The following is a 14,813-nucleotide window of genomic DNA, read 5'->3' as shown; positions in this document are numbered from 1 at the left end:
AGGTACCTCCATGTTTATTAAGAACCATTTCCATTTCTTCCCTTTTATCAAAGATGGCATTTGCATTGCCAAGAGTACATTTTAGCAATCATTTGTAAGTCATTTTGTGCTTAATAACTCACATAGCAGTAGATGCTTTGAAAAATAATTTTCTTTTTTAGCTGAACAGCTGATCTGAAATGCAGTCAGTGGTATTGCACTGTCAAAAAATATTAAGACTCTTTGGACTCCATATTCTGCTTTTAAAAAATAGTACTTTCACAAATATATTCTGTGTTGAAAATGAAACTTTTCAAAACAAAGTAGTAGCATTAGCTATACAGCAAATTTAAACAGGAAGTGCAGTGTCTACTGCAGCTTCTAGTTATAGGCAAAATGAGGTTCAAAAGTAGAGTATATCATGTCCTTGACTCACGGAGAATATTAAGGAAATAATCATGGGAAAAATGGACTGAATTATATTAGGGAGGAAAATAAAATAACACTTACCAGCTGAAGTCTCTATTTGCAGTGATAATGTAACTTCCAGGGCAGTTCCTGCTGTCTTGGACTGTCCCTCAGCTGCCTAGTTCATGGTCAAAAGCACTGTTTAGGGCAGTAGGGAAAAGTCCTTCCTACAACCTGGGGCTTGACAGTACAAACATCTGTACTGACCTATGCAGTTTAGTGAAAATGCACAGCAGTTCCTTGTGCATTTTTTTCTCCTGTGTAGAGTAATATAAAGGGAGTGGTTGCACTTAGTATCACACGTTTGGGTTTGATGTTTCTGGGAAATTTGTGCGCTAACACAAGAGTTTGTGTTTTATTTTACCTGAGGGAAAGCTAAGTCCTTGATCACAAGAACAGAACCGGAGTTAAAAGAGAAAAACATAAAAGGAATGAAAAGGCAACTCTAAGTATATTTAACACCAACCTCCTTCCCTGGAAGACTTTGCAGAGGGATCTCTAAGCCCTCAAGGGGGCTTAGGGGCAGTTTAGCACCATGACGCTTCCTGGGAGTTATGTTTTATATCAGCCTTTAAGCTAACTTTGAAAGTTGGAGAACTTGGTGTGTATCTCCTTTTCTTCTGTTTCTTTCCCTCATCTATTAGTTTAGTACTTGACATAAAACATGCTGTACCAAATTAGATCAAAGATATATTTAGCTGTTTGCAATATTCGCCATTAGCAGAAATAGAGAGAAATATAAGCACAAAGCAAGTGTGCAGTGATATCCTTCCACATAACAGTTTATTGCCCATGAATACTGCCACAAAAACTGCAGCTGTGGTACTATTCCTAAGCTCTATTTAATGTGTGCTCACTGGCTCTCAATGGAATTGTATTCCAAGAATATGTTGTATGCACTCACTTTTTGGGTCCAATTCTGTCATTTCCTGTGTATGTTACTTACTCAACAGCAATATGGTTTCTGAATTTACACAGCAGATGGTTACGATGGCTTAAGTTTTTTCTTGACAACTGATCTTTAGATCAAAATGCAAGAGGAGGGGATGCTCCTGCCTTAAGGGGTTTGCCTGCATTTAAATTCTGTTCTACCTATTAATTAGCACTTTTCTTCTACTTCAAAAAAGCTTTCTTCTTTTTTATTGTCATGTGAGTGAATGACAAATTTTCTTCATGTCTAATAAGATTCCTTACAAGAGGTTCTCTTCTTCTTGTGAGTTGCTTGGAGGTGAGGCACTGGTATTGAGAGCAGGAGGCTTTCTCTTACACACCAACCTTTGGTGCTACAGGCAACAAGATGTTTGCATGCTCCAGATTCAAATATTGAGGCGATACAAAGTCCCCTTTTGCCTGAATTCTGCCTGCTTAAAGTCTTATCTGAAAACTGGGAAAAAGGTTCCCTTCATTTTACTGTCCTTCTTATTGTGGAGATAAATTTTTGAAGCTATAGGTAATGCTCATGATGAGCTTCTCAGAAAATAAAACCCACAAGTTAATAACATGGGCTTCAGAACAATACAGGAAGCCTGGGGCCCAAATACTCAGGGGAAAAAAGAGCACAAAAATTATATATAAAGTAGTAGATCAGTAAACATTCATGTGTCTGAGTGCTGAAAAATGTCGGAGCTCCCTGGAAAAGAGAATATGATTATGTAGGTGAGGACAAGGGAATTAAATTAACGTTGACTAAATGCTTAATTGCTTTATTTTGCAGTCTAGTCTTCTGTCAAAGTAGGTTATGTGTGTAATATATTTTAGTTTAAGCTTGGTATGACTGTGGTTTTTATCATTCTTTCCCTGCTTAAAACAAAAAAATCCAAACTAAAGTGTTTGTTATTATTAAAAAGAGTAAGTTACCATTCTTTTTGCTTGTTAGAATTGTTTTCTTGAGCCTATTTACATGTCTTAATTGGCAAGTAATAGCTTTCCTAATCCAGATAAATAGTGTTGAAATGTGAATTGCAAAGCCCGGTACCTTTTAGATTCATGGGTGGAGGCTGCTGTTTGCGAAGGATCACTGAAAATTCTGCATTATCAGCCTAATAAACAATGATTTCTATCAGTACAGATAGATAATCTCAGATATTTGTAGGCTGTAGTATTCTGTGATAAATGGTTCTTCAATGGAGAACATGAAATAAATAGTGTGAATAATCCACTCCTATCCTGTTGATAGGAGTTGGAAAAATAATTTTAAAATTGCATATTTTTAGTGCTTATAATGAACGGTTGTACTGACCTATTTTTGATATAATCTTAGAAGCTGTAATCTGAAGACTGTTCTCTGATTCCCTGTAGATCAGTTCACCTTACTGGGTAGTAGTTCTGACTTATCCATTTATTTCAGCAAGATTTTTTTCTATAGTAGTAATAATGAATTCTTTGCAAGGATTTAGTGATAATCCTGTTAACATTTTATTGTTTGTGCAATTACAAGGATGGATACTGATATCCTTGTGTGGTGTTTTTTATTGTCAGTAGGAAAAAAAGCAACTTAACAAGAATTTGTAATTGTTCTTAACTGGAAGAAAATTATGCTTCAGGAGAAAGTAAATTATAATAGTTCATCATACTTCTGCATTACATATAGCTTAATGGGCTGTTGTGTGGGGAGTTCTTACTATTTGATAGCAGTCCCTTCCAAACTTCACTGAGGAGCTGCTGATAGACAAATACACATTCACTCACATATTAACTATTGGTTTGTGTGGGCTCTGCAATGGTACAGTGTGTCTTTTGTACTTGAATATTAGATTGCTTTCTTTGCTCCTGAGTAAGATCACAGATCGATCTGGAATTTGCACAGTATATCTAATACTTTTTATACTTTGCATAGAAATAAAGTAGGAGAAGAGTACTGACCCTGGGTCTTCCACTTTCCAGTAGTTCCAGCTGCGGCAATACTGACCTGTTGTGCTTCTTATCCCCTGTGCAGATATGGATATTAATTTCCAAAGCACCAAAGTTAAAAAAATGGCCACACCGGAATACATTGGGGGTATATATCATACAAAATTACAGTATTTATTTCATTATTTTCTGGGAGAATATATATTAGCTGTTCCAAATTACACGTGTCTCTTAAACAAAAACTAATTTATACACACAGAAATTGTGTCTGCTGGAATTTGCATAGTTGAAATGGGCCCCAGATGTTGCAGTTATGTAAGGGCCTAATCTAAAGCCAACCAAAGAGAGCCTTATGGGCTTCAGATCACGCCAATAAGAACATTTTCAGAAGAATTAACATTGAAGGAGACTGCAGTAAGCTAACATTGTCTGTAGCTATTACAAGTATAAAACTGAAATATACGGATGGAGGGATGTGCCTTTTTCGCTGTGGATGGAATTAAATTTGTACTTCAGTGGGGAAAAATATGACATGAATGATTTTTAACAAAAAAAACCCCTTTCATTTAAATGTTAAGCCCAAGTGTATGTGTCTTAAAAACGATAATTTTTTCTGTTTGCTTAAGTATTTGTGGGGGAGTGGTTAATTAGTAATATTTTTAATGTGAGATACTTTTGAAGTAGATCTGTTTTCTGCTTTTGAACTGCTACAGGATTACATTACATAGCTATTGCTATCCATCACAAAACAGAAATTAAACTCACAAAGGGATTTTATGCCTTTGGTGGGTTATTTTGTAAGGCTTTGCAGTGATGGAATTGCCCCACCATGACAAGCGTCCTTTCCCCTTTTTTTGTTTTCCTTTATGCATTTCATCTTAATGACCTGAAAAAAACCCCACAAAACAAACAAGTAGTTTCTTACTAAGCCAGGTGTGTCACTGTCCTCCTAGAAGGGTCTGACCAGTGCTGGGATGGCAGAGGGGACAGAAGCACCTGCCAGGGGTACCAGGGATGGGGGCAGAAGTGGAGAGGACCAAGAGCTCTGCTCCCAGCAGTAGTGTGAATTTATTTAAACCTTTAGTTTAGCTGATTTATGTGATGTTTGCGTTTTATGTGCTGCACTCAGTTTCCTGTAAATTTCCTAACACATCTCTCAGTGCCATCTTAAAATTTCATCTAGTGCTGAAGCTCATTCTCTGCAGAAATTGAAATCAAACTGTAGATAGTCTGTGAACCCTCTTGCCTAACCAACACTTAACTGTGAAGTGCTGTTATGCATTGATCCTACTTGGTGAATCTTGTGGTAAGGTGTGTCATGAAAAAATGGGAGTGTGTTTAGAGTGGTGGAATCCCTCTTTTTCCACTAAACTGATTTTTGCAAAGCAGTGTGTACTTGAACTCCAGATGATCAGCATCTATGAAGATGCAACAATTCACTCTCAGATGTAGCTGATGGTCTTAGGAGCAACAATTTGCAAGACAATTGCTTCAAGTTAGCTGGTCAAAAATGCGGAAAATCAAGGTACAGTTCTTGATAAGCCAGGCAGTTGAGCTTTTCAGCTGTAAAACGTAGCTGTGAACTTCTTTGTTCCTGTAGGCTTCCAAGTCAGATTGCTCTTATTAAAAAACACTCACCAAATTCTTCCCTGTCTGTTATAACAAGTAACTCTGCTGGCTTGAGTATTCACCTGTTTCAAACTTTAAAACCTATTTTACAATATTTAGGCGTTACAGAATTTTCTTCTTTATTCTGTGACAATTTTTTCATCTGCAGCCCTCTCCCACTTATAGAAAATAGTTGTCTTTTCATTGGCCACGGAAAGAAAAACAAGAGATTGACTTTAAATCTGGTACTGAACAAACTTCTCCTTAGAGGCAGGAGACCCTGTTTGTGTCCTTTACTTGAACTGGGCAGAGTGTACTAGGAAAGTGATCAGTGAGTGACCTAAAGCTCAGCCCCCACTGTGCTGGGTGTTTTCTGTCTTTGACTAGAAGTACCACCCAGCTGCTGTCCCAGCATCTCATCTGGGACCTGCTGTGTCAGTCAGTGTGCACAACAGCGAGCAGACTGGCCCTTTGGTACAGGTCTGAGAGGGAAAGGATGAACCTCAGAAACCTTCGTGAACTTTGACATGTGCTGGCGAGCTGAGCACTCTCCCGCTGACAGGGCTTGGGTGGGTTTGTGTGTTTCCTGTGGGCAGGCTGTTGGAACCATTTAAAAATCTGTGTCTGGTCTGTTTTCTTCTGAATTGTTGACTCTGCGTGAGCTTTGACTAATTTATTATCTCTCTTCTCAACAAAAATTTTTAGATGTCAAAATTCATATATATCAACTTTGCATAGACATATACAGTGTTCTGCTGTCTTGTTGTGATAAATAAATGAGGGATTTTAATACCTTGACATCTTTTGGAAAGACTTTGAGTCTTCTAAAAGGGGAAAGCAAACTCTTCTGAAGCTGACTCTGGCCAGGTGAGAAGAGCTGATAACATGTCACTTATAGGAAGGGCAAAGGGATAAATATTCACCTTCAACTAGGAAAAGAGAACAGCTTGGGTTGTAGTTAACTTAACCTGAGCTCTTTTTATGGGGTACTTGAATACCTAGAGGGCCAGCTGAGGCAGCTCAGAAACAAGAAGTTATGTTTTGAGAAATTTTGTAAGACTGATGAGATACTTGATAGCTGAATAAAAGCAAATGTGATATCTGAGATAACTGGAGAAAAGCAAATACATTATCTGCCTTTAAAATGGGAAGGAAAGGCAAAACTGAAAAATTTTCATATATATATATATATATATATGTATTAGATATGCAGATTTACAAGTTGCTATGCATTACCTGTTCATGCATATACCCATCAGCAAATGTCAGATAACATAATTCATAATGAGGCAGAATGACAAAAAATTGCCTTAATTTGTTTGCCATATGCTAAGCATGCCCACATGTCCACACATGGATCAGCTGATGCACAATAACTTGGTGATGAGAAAAATTACTCATATGTTTTAAGGTTTTAGCACTTCTGAGTTACTGACTGTGTGATCTTTTAACAACTCATTTTTGATCTGGTTTACCAACAAGAACTTGTATAGACTGACATCCATCTTGCTTTGTTACACAGAAAGACAAAACCAAAGCAGCTTAAACATTTACAAGCAAGCTTCTATTAGTATGTTACTGAGTATTTAGTTAATCAGTACTTCTATTTTCTCATGTGCTTAATCCCATTTATTGTCCAAACATAGTAAGATTTCATAAAGTTGTGTTTAAAATTGAGACTTTGATGAAATCACAGTGTAAATACAGAGTGCTAAGATTTGAAGTTCAGGCTACTTCCATTAGAACTATACAGGATTAAAGAATGAATCAAAACATTAATCTCTGAATTAATTGTGTTCCTGTTCTCTTAATAAAGATGTGTTTTTCTGTGAGGGGTTGAAGGTCTTTGTTCTAAGGCACCTTAATTTGTCAGATTACACAGCAGATACCTTTTAACAGATCTGGTACTTCTTAGGTGATGATTCACCATCTTGGGCAAAAAAGGGCGAAGTCATCTAGCACTTACTGTATACTAGTTCCATGCTGTTTGCTGCTCAGAAGTTAAAAAAAAAAAAAATTAAAAAGGAAAAAAAGGAAGAAAAAGAGGTGTTTCTATTCTGTTACTGGAAGATTTAGGGAGCTTTTGAAACTATGATTGGTACTGGCAAATTTTCCTATTGCTGTTTCTACATTTTGAATTGTCTCATTACTGTGTTTTCTACTACAAAGTTCTTTTGTTTCAATATTGTGATACAAAATTTGCCATGATGACAGCGTGGTCTTGCAAGCTTAGTGTCAGTATTCTGTAAAATCTGCTGAAGGGCAGAAAATAAGCCTCTGGAACGAGAGCTGCTCCGTCCTAATTGCGATATTGCAGCTGAGACTGTGACTGTGTATTCTTCAGAGTAGTTCTGATTTGCCTCAAGGTATTTGTGTCCCACACCATGTGTTAAACTTTTTAAGGATAATAACTTTGCTAAAAAGCTTGCTCAGTAATTTTACTGTTAACCCCCCAACATTGTTGATACAGTATTGCATCAGAAATTGCTATTCTTCTCACAGCCTTCTAAAATTGTATTTGCTGAAGTTTACTGTTTGCTTCCCTGGAAACCAGTAGCTGTTTCAACATTTTGAGTTTAATACCCAGCCTAGAAGTGCGCTATGGAAGTCAAAATAAGTTATGCAAGAGGTTGTCAATGTTCTGTGTATTTTTCTTTGCTCAGTCTATTTCAGGTAGATAGAAATGTCTATTTCATGAGAAATAAGGGCAAGGTTTCTACTTATTTAATTCTCTTTTGGCATCCAAAGTGGACCTAACATGAATACTGAATTCAGAAACCATGGTAAAATTTTAAGAATCCTGCATTCTCATAGTCCCCTTAAAAAAAAAACAACCAAAAAAACCACTGCAAAAAACAACCACCTGATCAAGTATTAACCAAAAGTCACTTCTTTTTTCAGTGAGATAGAATGGTTAACAGTATTGTATACAGATAATATAAATAAGAAATTACATTTTAAGAGGATAACTTTATATTGATCAATCTTGGTACACCTTAAAAGTGGCTGTGTGAAAAAATGTGTAGGAACCAGTTCATGTAAATGGAAGCCAGTCTGAAGTCTCTGTTTAAAAGGAAAACAAAATATCTGGTTTAATACTTATTGTGAGACATAGGTATGGTCTGCCCTTCTCTCTCCAAGTAGTGTCGACTTTACCGAGTCTACAAAGTCAGTATTAAGAGCTTGGCCTTTGAAAATAGACAATATTTTCAGCTCTCATGGACTAGAGGCTGGACTTTGTGGGCCTTTGCTTGCCTCGCATGCCTATTACAGACCAGTCTTGAGGCATAGGCAGAGGAGAAGGTTGCCCAGCTCACTGAGCAGCTGGAGCCAAAACAATGTTTGTCCTTGTTGCTACTCTGGGGAGTCACTGCCTCGGCATTCATTATCTCAGTGGTAACAGAGGGGGAAAGTGGCTTCTCTGGAGCTCTTTTTCTGTTCCTATCATTCCTTGCCTGTTGCTGCCTGCTCCTTTCTCCTCTTTACTACACCTCTAGAAGCCTCCAACCAATGCAAGCATGTATCTTTAGTCCTTAATTACATTTAACCTATGCTTTTATTTTAAGCCAGTTGACCTTAATCTTGCAAATTCTTAAACTCATTAGGGCCAATAATATAATGCATGTAGGTTTTCCTGATTATTTCAGTCGACTGGCTAATATATAGAAGTATTGCCATGATGAAATGTCTAGTGAGAGTTTTTTAGGATGGTAGTTTATATAAAAATCATGATTAAGGTTCATTTATATGTATCTTCTACTATAACAGGTCTTCTACCTTAGATATAGTCAAGGAGAATTTTCCTTTTACAAAGAAAATTTCCAACTTAAATTGATATTTACAGTTTGAAATTCCAGCATAATATCTCTGTGGGTGGGGGAGAACAAAAAAAGATCTGTATCCAGAAGCATCAATAAATTGATTATGTGGTGTTTATGCTCAGATGCCTCTCCTGTTTCTGGCTGCACAGCAGTTGTGTGTTACCAGCGGGCCATGCATGTTGCAAGCCATACTTCTGAGATGAATGAAGTGTGATGTTACTCCAGGAAGTGTGCAGGCTTCATCCTTACAGCGGCTGTCGTCACCATGAGCACAGAGCCCTCCCACTCCTCCTTGGTAATTGATGGTGACGGGCTCTCTGCTGAGCTGTCCCTAACATAGGGACTGAATCAGATCAACAGCTGAGAGAAATCGCCAGCAAACAGCCTTGCTCCGTACAGACAAAAGCTGGGCCCTGTAAACCAGGCCTTGGAAGTACAGGTATTTCCAGTAATGGTCAATGCGGGCTGATTCGCTGAAGTTTTCGCTGGTGAGCTGCTTTGCGGCGGAGGTTTTGCTCCTGTGAGAAGTGTTCCTGCTGCTGGAAGGGCTGGCCTGCTTGGAGTGAGGCTGACATGCTTGACAGACGCCTGATGTCTCCTCAAACTAAGCACATTGCTCCTGGGGTAAGCATATGTGGCAGGAGTGCAGGCCAGATGCTCGGGGAGCCCTTTAATTTTACAATGTAGAGGCTGGCTTGCAAGTGAACTTAATTACAGTTAAAATGTTTCACTTTGTTCTCATTTAGCCAAGCTGAAATGTTTTTGGAGAAATGTGCCAGCCTTTTTGTGGAAGTCCAAACCATACTTTTGAGCTTCTTTTTTTGAAACATACTAACTTGACTTACAGTTTGGAAAAACTGTAAAAAAAATGAGTTGAGAGGGAGGGAAAGCAGGTGGCTGCTGCTGAGGGCTTCTGTCTCTAAACCTATTAAAGTACTTCGAAGTGGCTTGCTGTTTGTTCTGTGATTTTGGGGATTGTGCTAAATTGTTTTCTTCTCAATATGAAAGCAATGGGACTCTCTGCTGGCAGTAGCTTGAAGTACATTCGCTCTACAGACACAAATGTTATACTCTCTGTTGTTTTTGTTTGGGTTAGGTTGTAACACATTCCTGAGTTTTGGTTTGGCAGCATTTGACCAGATATGTGTATCCTGGGGCCAGGGACTTTTAGTAGAAGACATCCCACTACAGCTGTGCTGTGAAATGAAATTTAACTAGATAACAAATACTATTTTTAAAGTTCTAATGGATGTGCTTTTTCTTTTTACATTGTATAGAATAAAGGATAGAGATTAAAATAAAATTAACACAAACATAAATTTAAGCTGAATGTTTGGCTTAAGCTTGCTTCTTTCTATAATGTTTATGAGAGATTTCAATAAAGTTGCAGTAAAAGAACAGTAGCATGACAGTAGCTTTCCAGAGTTATTTTGAGAGAGCATTGAGAACGTATTTTGAGAGGCCATTGTCTTGTGTAACAGCTGCTCTAGAGTTTTTTTCTACAAGGAAATCAGGTTTGGATCATTGCTATTCCTGGGTTATTTAGGAATCGCCACATAGAAAACTGATTAATTATTGCTAATATCCATTCTGTTCTCCTCTTATGGACAACTTATCTTTATGAACAGCTTCTTTTTATTCCAATTAGACTATGCTCTTATGTTTGTGGGAGAAGTAATGCAACAGTGGGTCTGACAGGAAGTGTGCCACAAAGCAGGAATGGGTACAACTACTATATACAATTCCACTGGACTAATTTTCATCGTCGATGTTCAGGATAGTAGAAATCAGCTACTAATAGAATCACAGAACCATTTAGCTTGGAAAAGACCCTTTCAGTCATCAAGTTCAACCATAGCTGTAGCTGCCTTTAGTCTTTTCTTATCTAATTAATGCAGTAAAAAGCTTAAGTCTTTCTGTTTTAATTTATAGACAAGCAATTATTAAGAGTTCTGATGAATAATATGTTTTGGGGTTCTCTGACAGTCCCAATATAAGTAGGGGGAAAATGGAACATAGCTTTTTTGGCAGGGGGAAGGTTGTTGTAAAATAAAAAAAAATCAAATTGGAAAATATTGTTTTCATAAAGAGAAGCAATCTGATGTTGAAACTTAGCAGAACTAATGTACATGTATCCATGCAGCATTTTCATGCTTCTGTCTGCTGGTTGTCAAATAATGTCCTCAAGGAGAAGCTGTGTTTATCTGATCTATCTAGGAAAATGAAGCTTTTCCCTCACATCACAAAGAAGTCCAAGTTCTATTTTAGCATGGTAATAGAGGTCCTGTTAGATGGAGGAAGAACTTATTGTTTGATGGGGTAAGGGGGTCACAGGAAGTGGTGCTGTGGATGTACAGCTCTTGTGAACTGAGGAGCAGCAAAAGATATGTGAAGTGAATCACAGATAGAAAGGAATAAAAGGGATTCAGCCATGTACATGGATTTCTCAACATTTGGCCAACCCTCCTTTCAAAGTGATAGTTTATGACTATTCTGTTCATGTTTTCTCAGTTTTTATGCTAGTCTCCAGATATGTCATGAGGGGAAGACTATTTAGCTTTGCTAATGTGAATTTTGGCTGCAGTCACTTCTTGTTCAGAAGCATTTTTCAGGAAGCTGTGTTTGCAAATTAGCCTTTTTTTTAGCAGTACTAGTTCTCAGACATCATCTAATTGAAAAAATGATTGTTTAAGTATCTAGGAGGAAAGTAATTGGAAAGATTAAAGAAGAGATACACCTTGAGAACTTTCATATTGTTGGCATGAATAATTAAGTAAATTTATTATTGATGACAGTCCTTGAATGGCAGTTGTTGCATCCAAAGTAGATTCAAATTGTATAATTGACTAGAACTTCAGGTAACTGTTTCATGGGTACGTTTTTCCAAATTGCCAGATTTCAGGATATCCCTTGGAACAAATTGACCCCTGATGTATTCAAGTTAATTAAAATGTTACAGGAGGATAAAATGAAAGAATACTTACTGCAAAACCACTGATACATTTTCACCACCAACACAGTCATTGTAACATAGAAATTCTGAAGTACGGAAACATTAGTAACTGCCAGAAAGTATAAGGACATTTTGTCCTTTCCTCACCCTCTATGCAGAGAAGTGGCACCCTGCCTTTTTCCAATTTACCCAAATTTACCTGAATTTGTGTTTTTAGCATCAGTGAAATATATATTTGCTGCTGATATTTTTTATTCCATTTTCAAATAGCAGCGAACAAGCCTAGGAATTCATAAACTTGAAAGGGCAAATTCTGCTATTTTCTCCCCAGTATCCCTGGTGGGATCCCTGGGATCCCTGGTGGACCTGCCACAAAAAAAAAGGCTATAAAGGACAGGAGGTAAAGTGCCTTGAAACTTCAATTGCATTCAGATACCCATTTTATAGGCTATTAAACCACTGCCGTGCTTTATTTCAATATTTGTACTTTTTTTTTTCTGTGGGCCAAAATACAGAAGGTGTCAGAATTTTGAAAATAGATTGTCTAATTACATACGAATATATAAATTTTTGCAATATTTTAATTACTGATCCCTAAAGTCCTTTGTTATAAGTACAAATTTTTTTTTAAAAAATTTTTACAAATGTTTTTGCACCACTGGTGCTATATGAACACAGCCCAAAAGCCTGTGGTTTATACTGTACTTGTAACTGCTTAATAAGAGCAACCAATATTCTGTGACGATGATTTGAAAATTTTCTGACTGACAGATTAAATGTTTGCATTGCTGCTCATGGCATCAGCTTATATTTAAACAAGCTGCTGAGTATTAAAGCGTGCGGACAGTCTTTGTATAACAGCTCTGATTTTTTAGGTGTATTTCCTAAGACAAGATTTATGCAATCCCACTTTCCATCTGTTAGTTGTGCTTCTCAGGAACTTCAGTGGCCGATTTAAACCAGTCTTGCAGAGGTCTCAGAAGTACTGAGTGATTATAGCAGAACTTCTTGGGGGCTGGAGGAGCTGTTAAAGCCATTTCCTCAGCGTGCCAGTGTGGGAGATGGAGAGCACTCTCCGGCCTCCTCTGGCATCCGGAAGGCAGCATCCATCCAGCTAAGGAGCACAGCCTAACTCTGCAACAGATCAAACAAACACTCTCTCTTGTTCAGCTCACAGAAAGGGAAGTTTGGGGAGGGGAGGGGAGCTGAGGGTACAGAGCATGTGGTGTGTAGGGAAAATGAGAGAGAGCTGAAGGTATTGTGGAGGTGTGTGTGGGAACCCAAGCTTCATTACTTCTGCTGTCACTAAACAACTTTTTTTTTCTTCAGCTCATTTATGATACATTGCATTTTGAAGTATTTTACTGGGTATAAACATCTATTTTTTTTTCTGAATGTTTTGCAGCTGCAAATCTCAGGTTGATGATTTATAATATTCATCTCTTAAAAATCATTAGCTGGCTAGTTAATGGTAGTGGTAGAGTATTAGTATCAGAAGAAAATGTAATTTTAAAGCTCTGCTAGTAATTCTAGATATAAAAGCTAAATTTCACTTTGAGTAAGCTCATGCTGACCAAAGGATTCCTGTAGAAAGACTGGCTTACAGATGCAGTAATTGTAATTTGGTGTCTTCTTGGTTTGACAAAGTCCTCAGTCAAGTATGTATTATCATTTCTGTGCAATTCCCACAGCCTTATAAATACACAGTTCAGCAGCTCTCTTCATCAGGATAGAGTTTCCTTGAAAATCTTCGTGACCAAAACATGCTTGGGCTTTACATTTTTCTCTCTTATTAAAAGCCTTACAATTGGGGGTGGATGAAAAGGCCTTTGAAGGTCCCTTCCAAAACAAAATATTCTATGATTCTGTGATTTTGCTTATTGGTTTAAGCAACATTAAGCAACTGACACTGGTTTGAAAGGTTCTGATTGGTTTTCTTCGTGTCACATTTGCATAAACTTTATCATTCTTGTAAATGATAAAGTAGTTTCTATGAGCTAACAATGAAACAAGTATTTTCAAACCAAAATATTATTTGAAAGTCATCTCTTTAATATTTGCTCACTAGAAACTTTTAATGAAAATGCATATGAGACTGGAAAAAGTAATGTTGGAAGTTTTAAAATACTGATTTTCTGCAATATTTCCAGTTTGTCTTGGAAACAGGGTCAATTTGGTGTGTAAGAAAAAGGCTAATGCTTGATTACATAATAGTTTGAATAGCTGATGCTATGGTGGAATGCTGGAAAATGTGCTTTCAAACTAAGCACTTTGATAACTTCCTGCAAGATTCAGAGTAAATCAGTGAGTTCCCAGGACATCATGATATTTTCTGTCTGAATGTTTTCTGTTACGAACATGGGATCAGGTTCTATCACTGTGATTTCGCATGGATCTCCCAGTTTCACTAGAACTTGTGTAGACATAGACAAAGCAACAAGCATCATCATGGCAGAAGTATTTTATTTTAGGAGAAGTTCAAGGTGTGAAAACTAAACTGCAGGAGAGAATAATTTCCTTCTTAAATTTTAAAAGCAACTTTCTGCATTGATGCTGGTTTAGTGTAAATCCATTTTTCTGTTCATGTCATGGACAACACAATATACAACTTAGGTTCAGTTTTATGAGTTTAGGAGAGGAGAAATTCCTGCCTCTTGGAATTCAAAATGTCTTTTTATAGGTTGCTACCATATTAAGATTATGGATTTGATTAGAATTTTTATATTATTGACTTTTTTCAACATGTTAAATCAGATGTCTAGCAAGTTTTTTGTACTTAGGAGGAGTTTCTCAGTGACTTAAGAAATCCTCATCCAATGCACATTAGTATCATAGATTTGAACCTATAAAAGGTAGTGGGGAACGACTTGTGAAACACAGGAACAGGTTCACCTTTAAAACTCTTACCAGGGTGTAGAAAGTGGCTGAATGCCTTGCCTGGAGTATGAGAGTCCTGCAGTCTCGGACAGAAGGAGAGCCCCACACAGAAATGCAGTTTGAGATATGCTCTTTGCTTTGATGCATGAGCCTTCAGTGCTGTCAGCTTTGGGGGAACCAGGCTGTTCAGAGCATTCTTTTTATGAACACCAATTGGAAATTGTGGCAAGAGGGAGGGGAAAAATGTGCAAAACAGA

The 14,813-nt window shown here is 37.4% G+C and overlaps 1 protein-coding gene across 5 annotated transcripts in view; it reads left to right on the top strand.

Annotated features, from left to right (window-relative positions):
• Positions 1-14,813, top strand: part of CACNB2 (calcium voltage-gated channel auxiliary subunit beta 2) — a gene marked incomplete at both ends in the record, with an annotated part of 243,356 nt that overhangs the window by 115,214 nt on the left and 113,329 nt on the right. The window contains one exon of one of the 5 annotated variants that reach the window (XM_082298426.1): positions 9,300-9,350. The exons of the other annotated variants lie outside the window; for them this stretch is intronic. Within the exon in view, the coding sequence (XP_082154552.1) occupies positions 9,300-9,350 (51 nt within the window). Of the gene's footprint in view, positions 1-9,299; positions 9,351-14,813 lie in introns of those variants that run through there. 5 annotated transcript variants of the gene reach the window in all.

The sequence above is a fragment of the Coloeus monedula genome (assembly GCF_965178545.1).
Source record: "Coloeus monedula genome assembly, chromosome: 1".
Lineage (NCBI taxonomy): Eukaryota > Metazoa > Chordata > Aves > Passeriformes > Corvidae > Coloeus > Coloeus monedula.
Note: the sequence above shows the minus strand (reverse complement) of the source record. Positions and strands in the feature narration are given on the sequence as shown.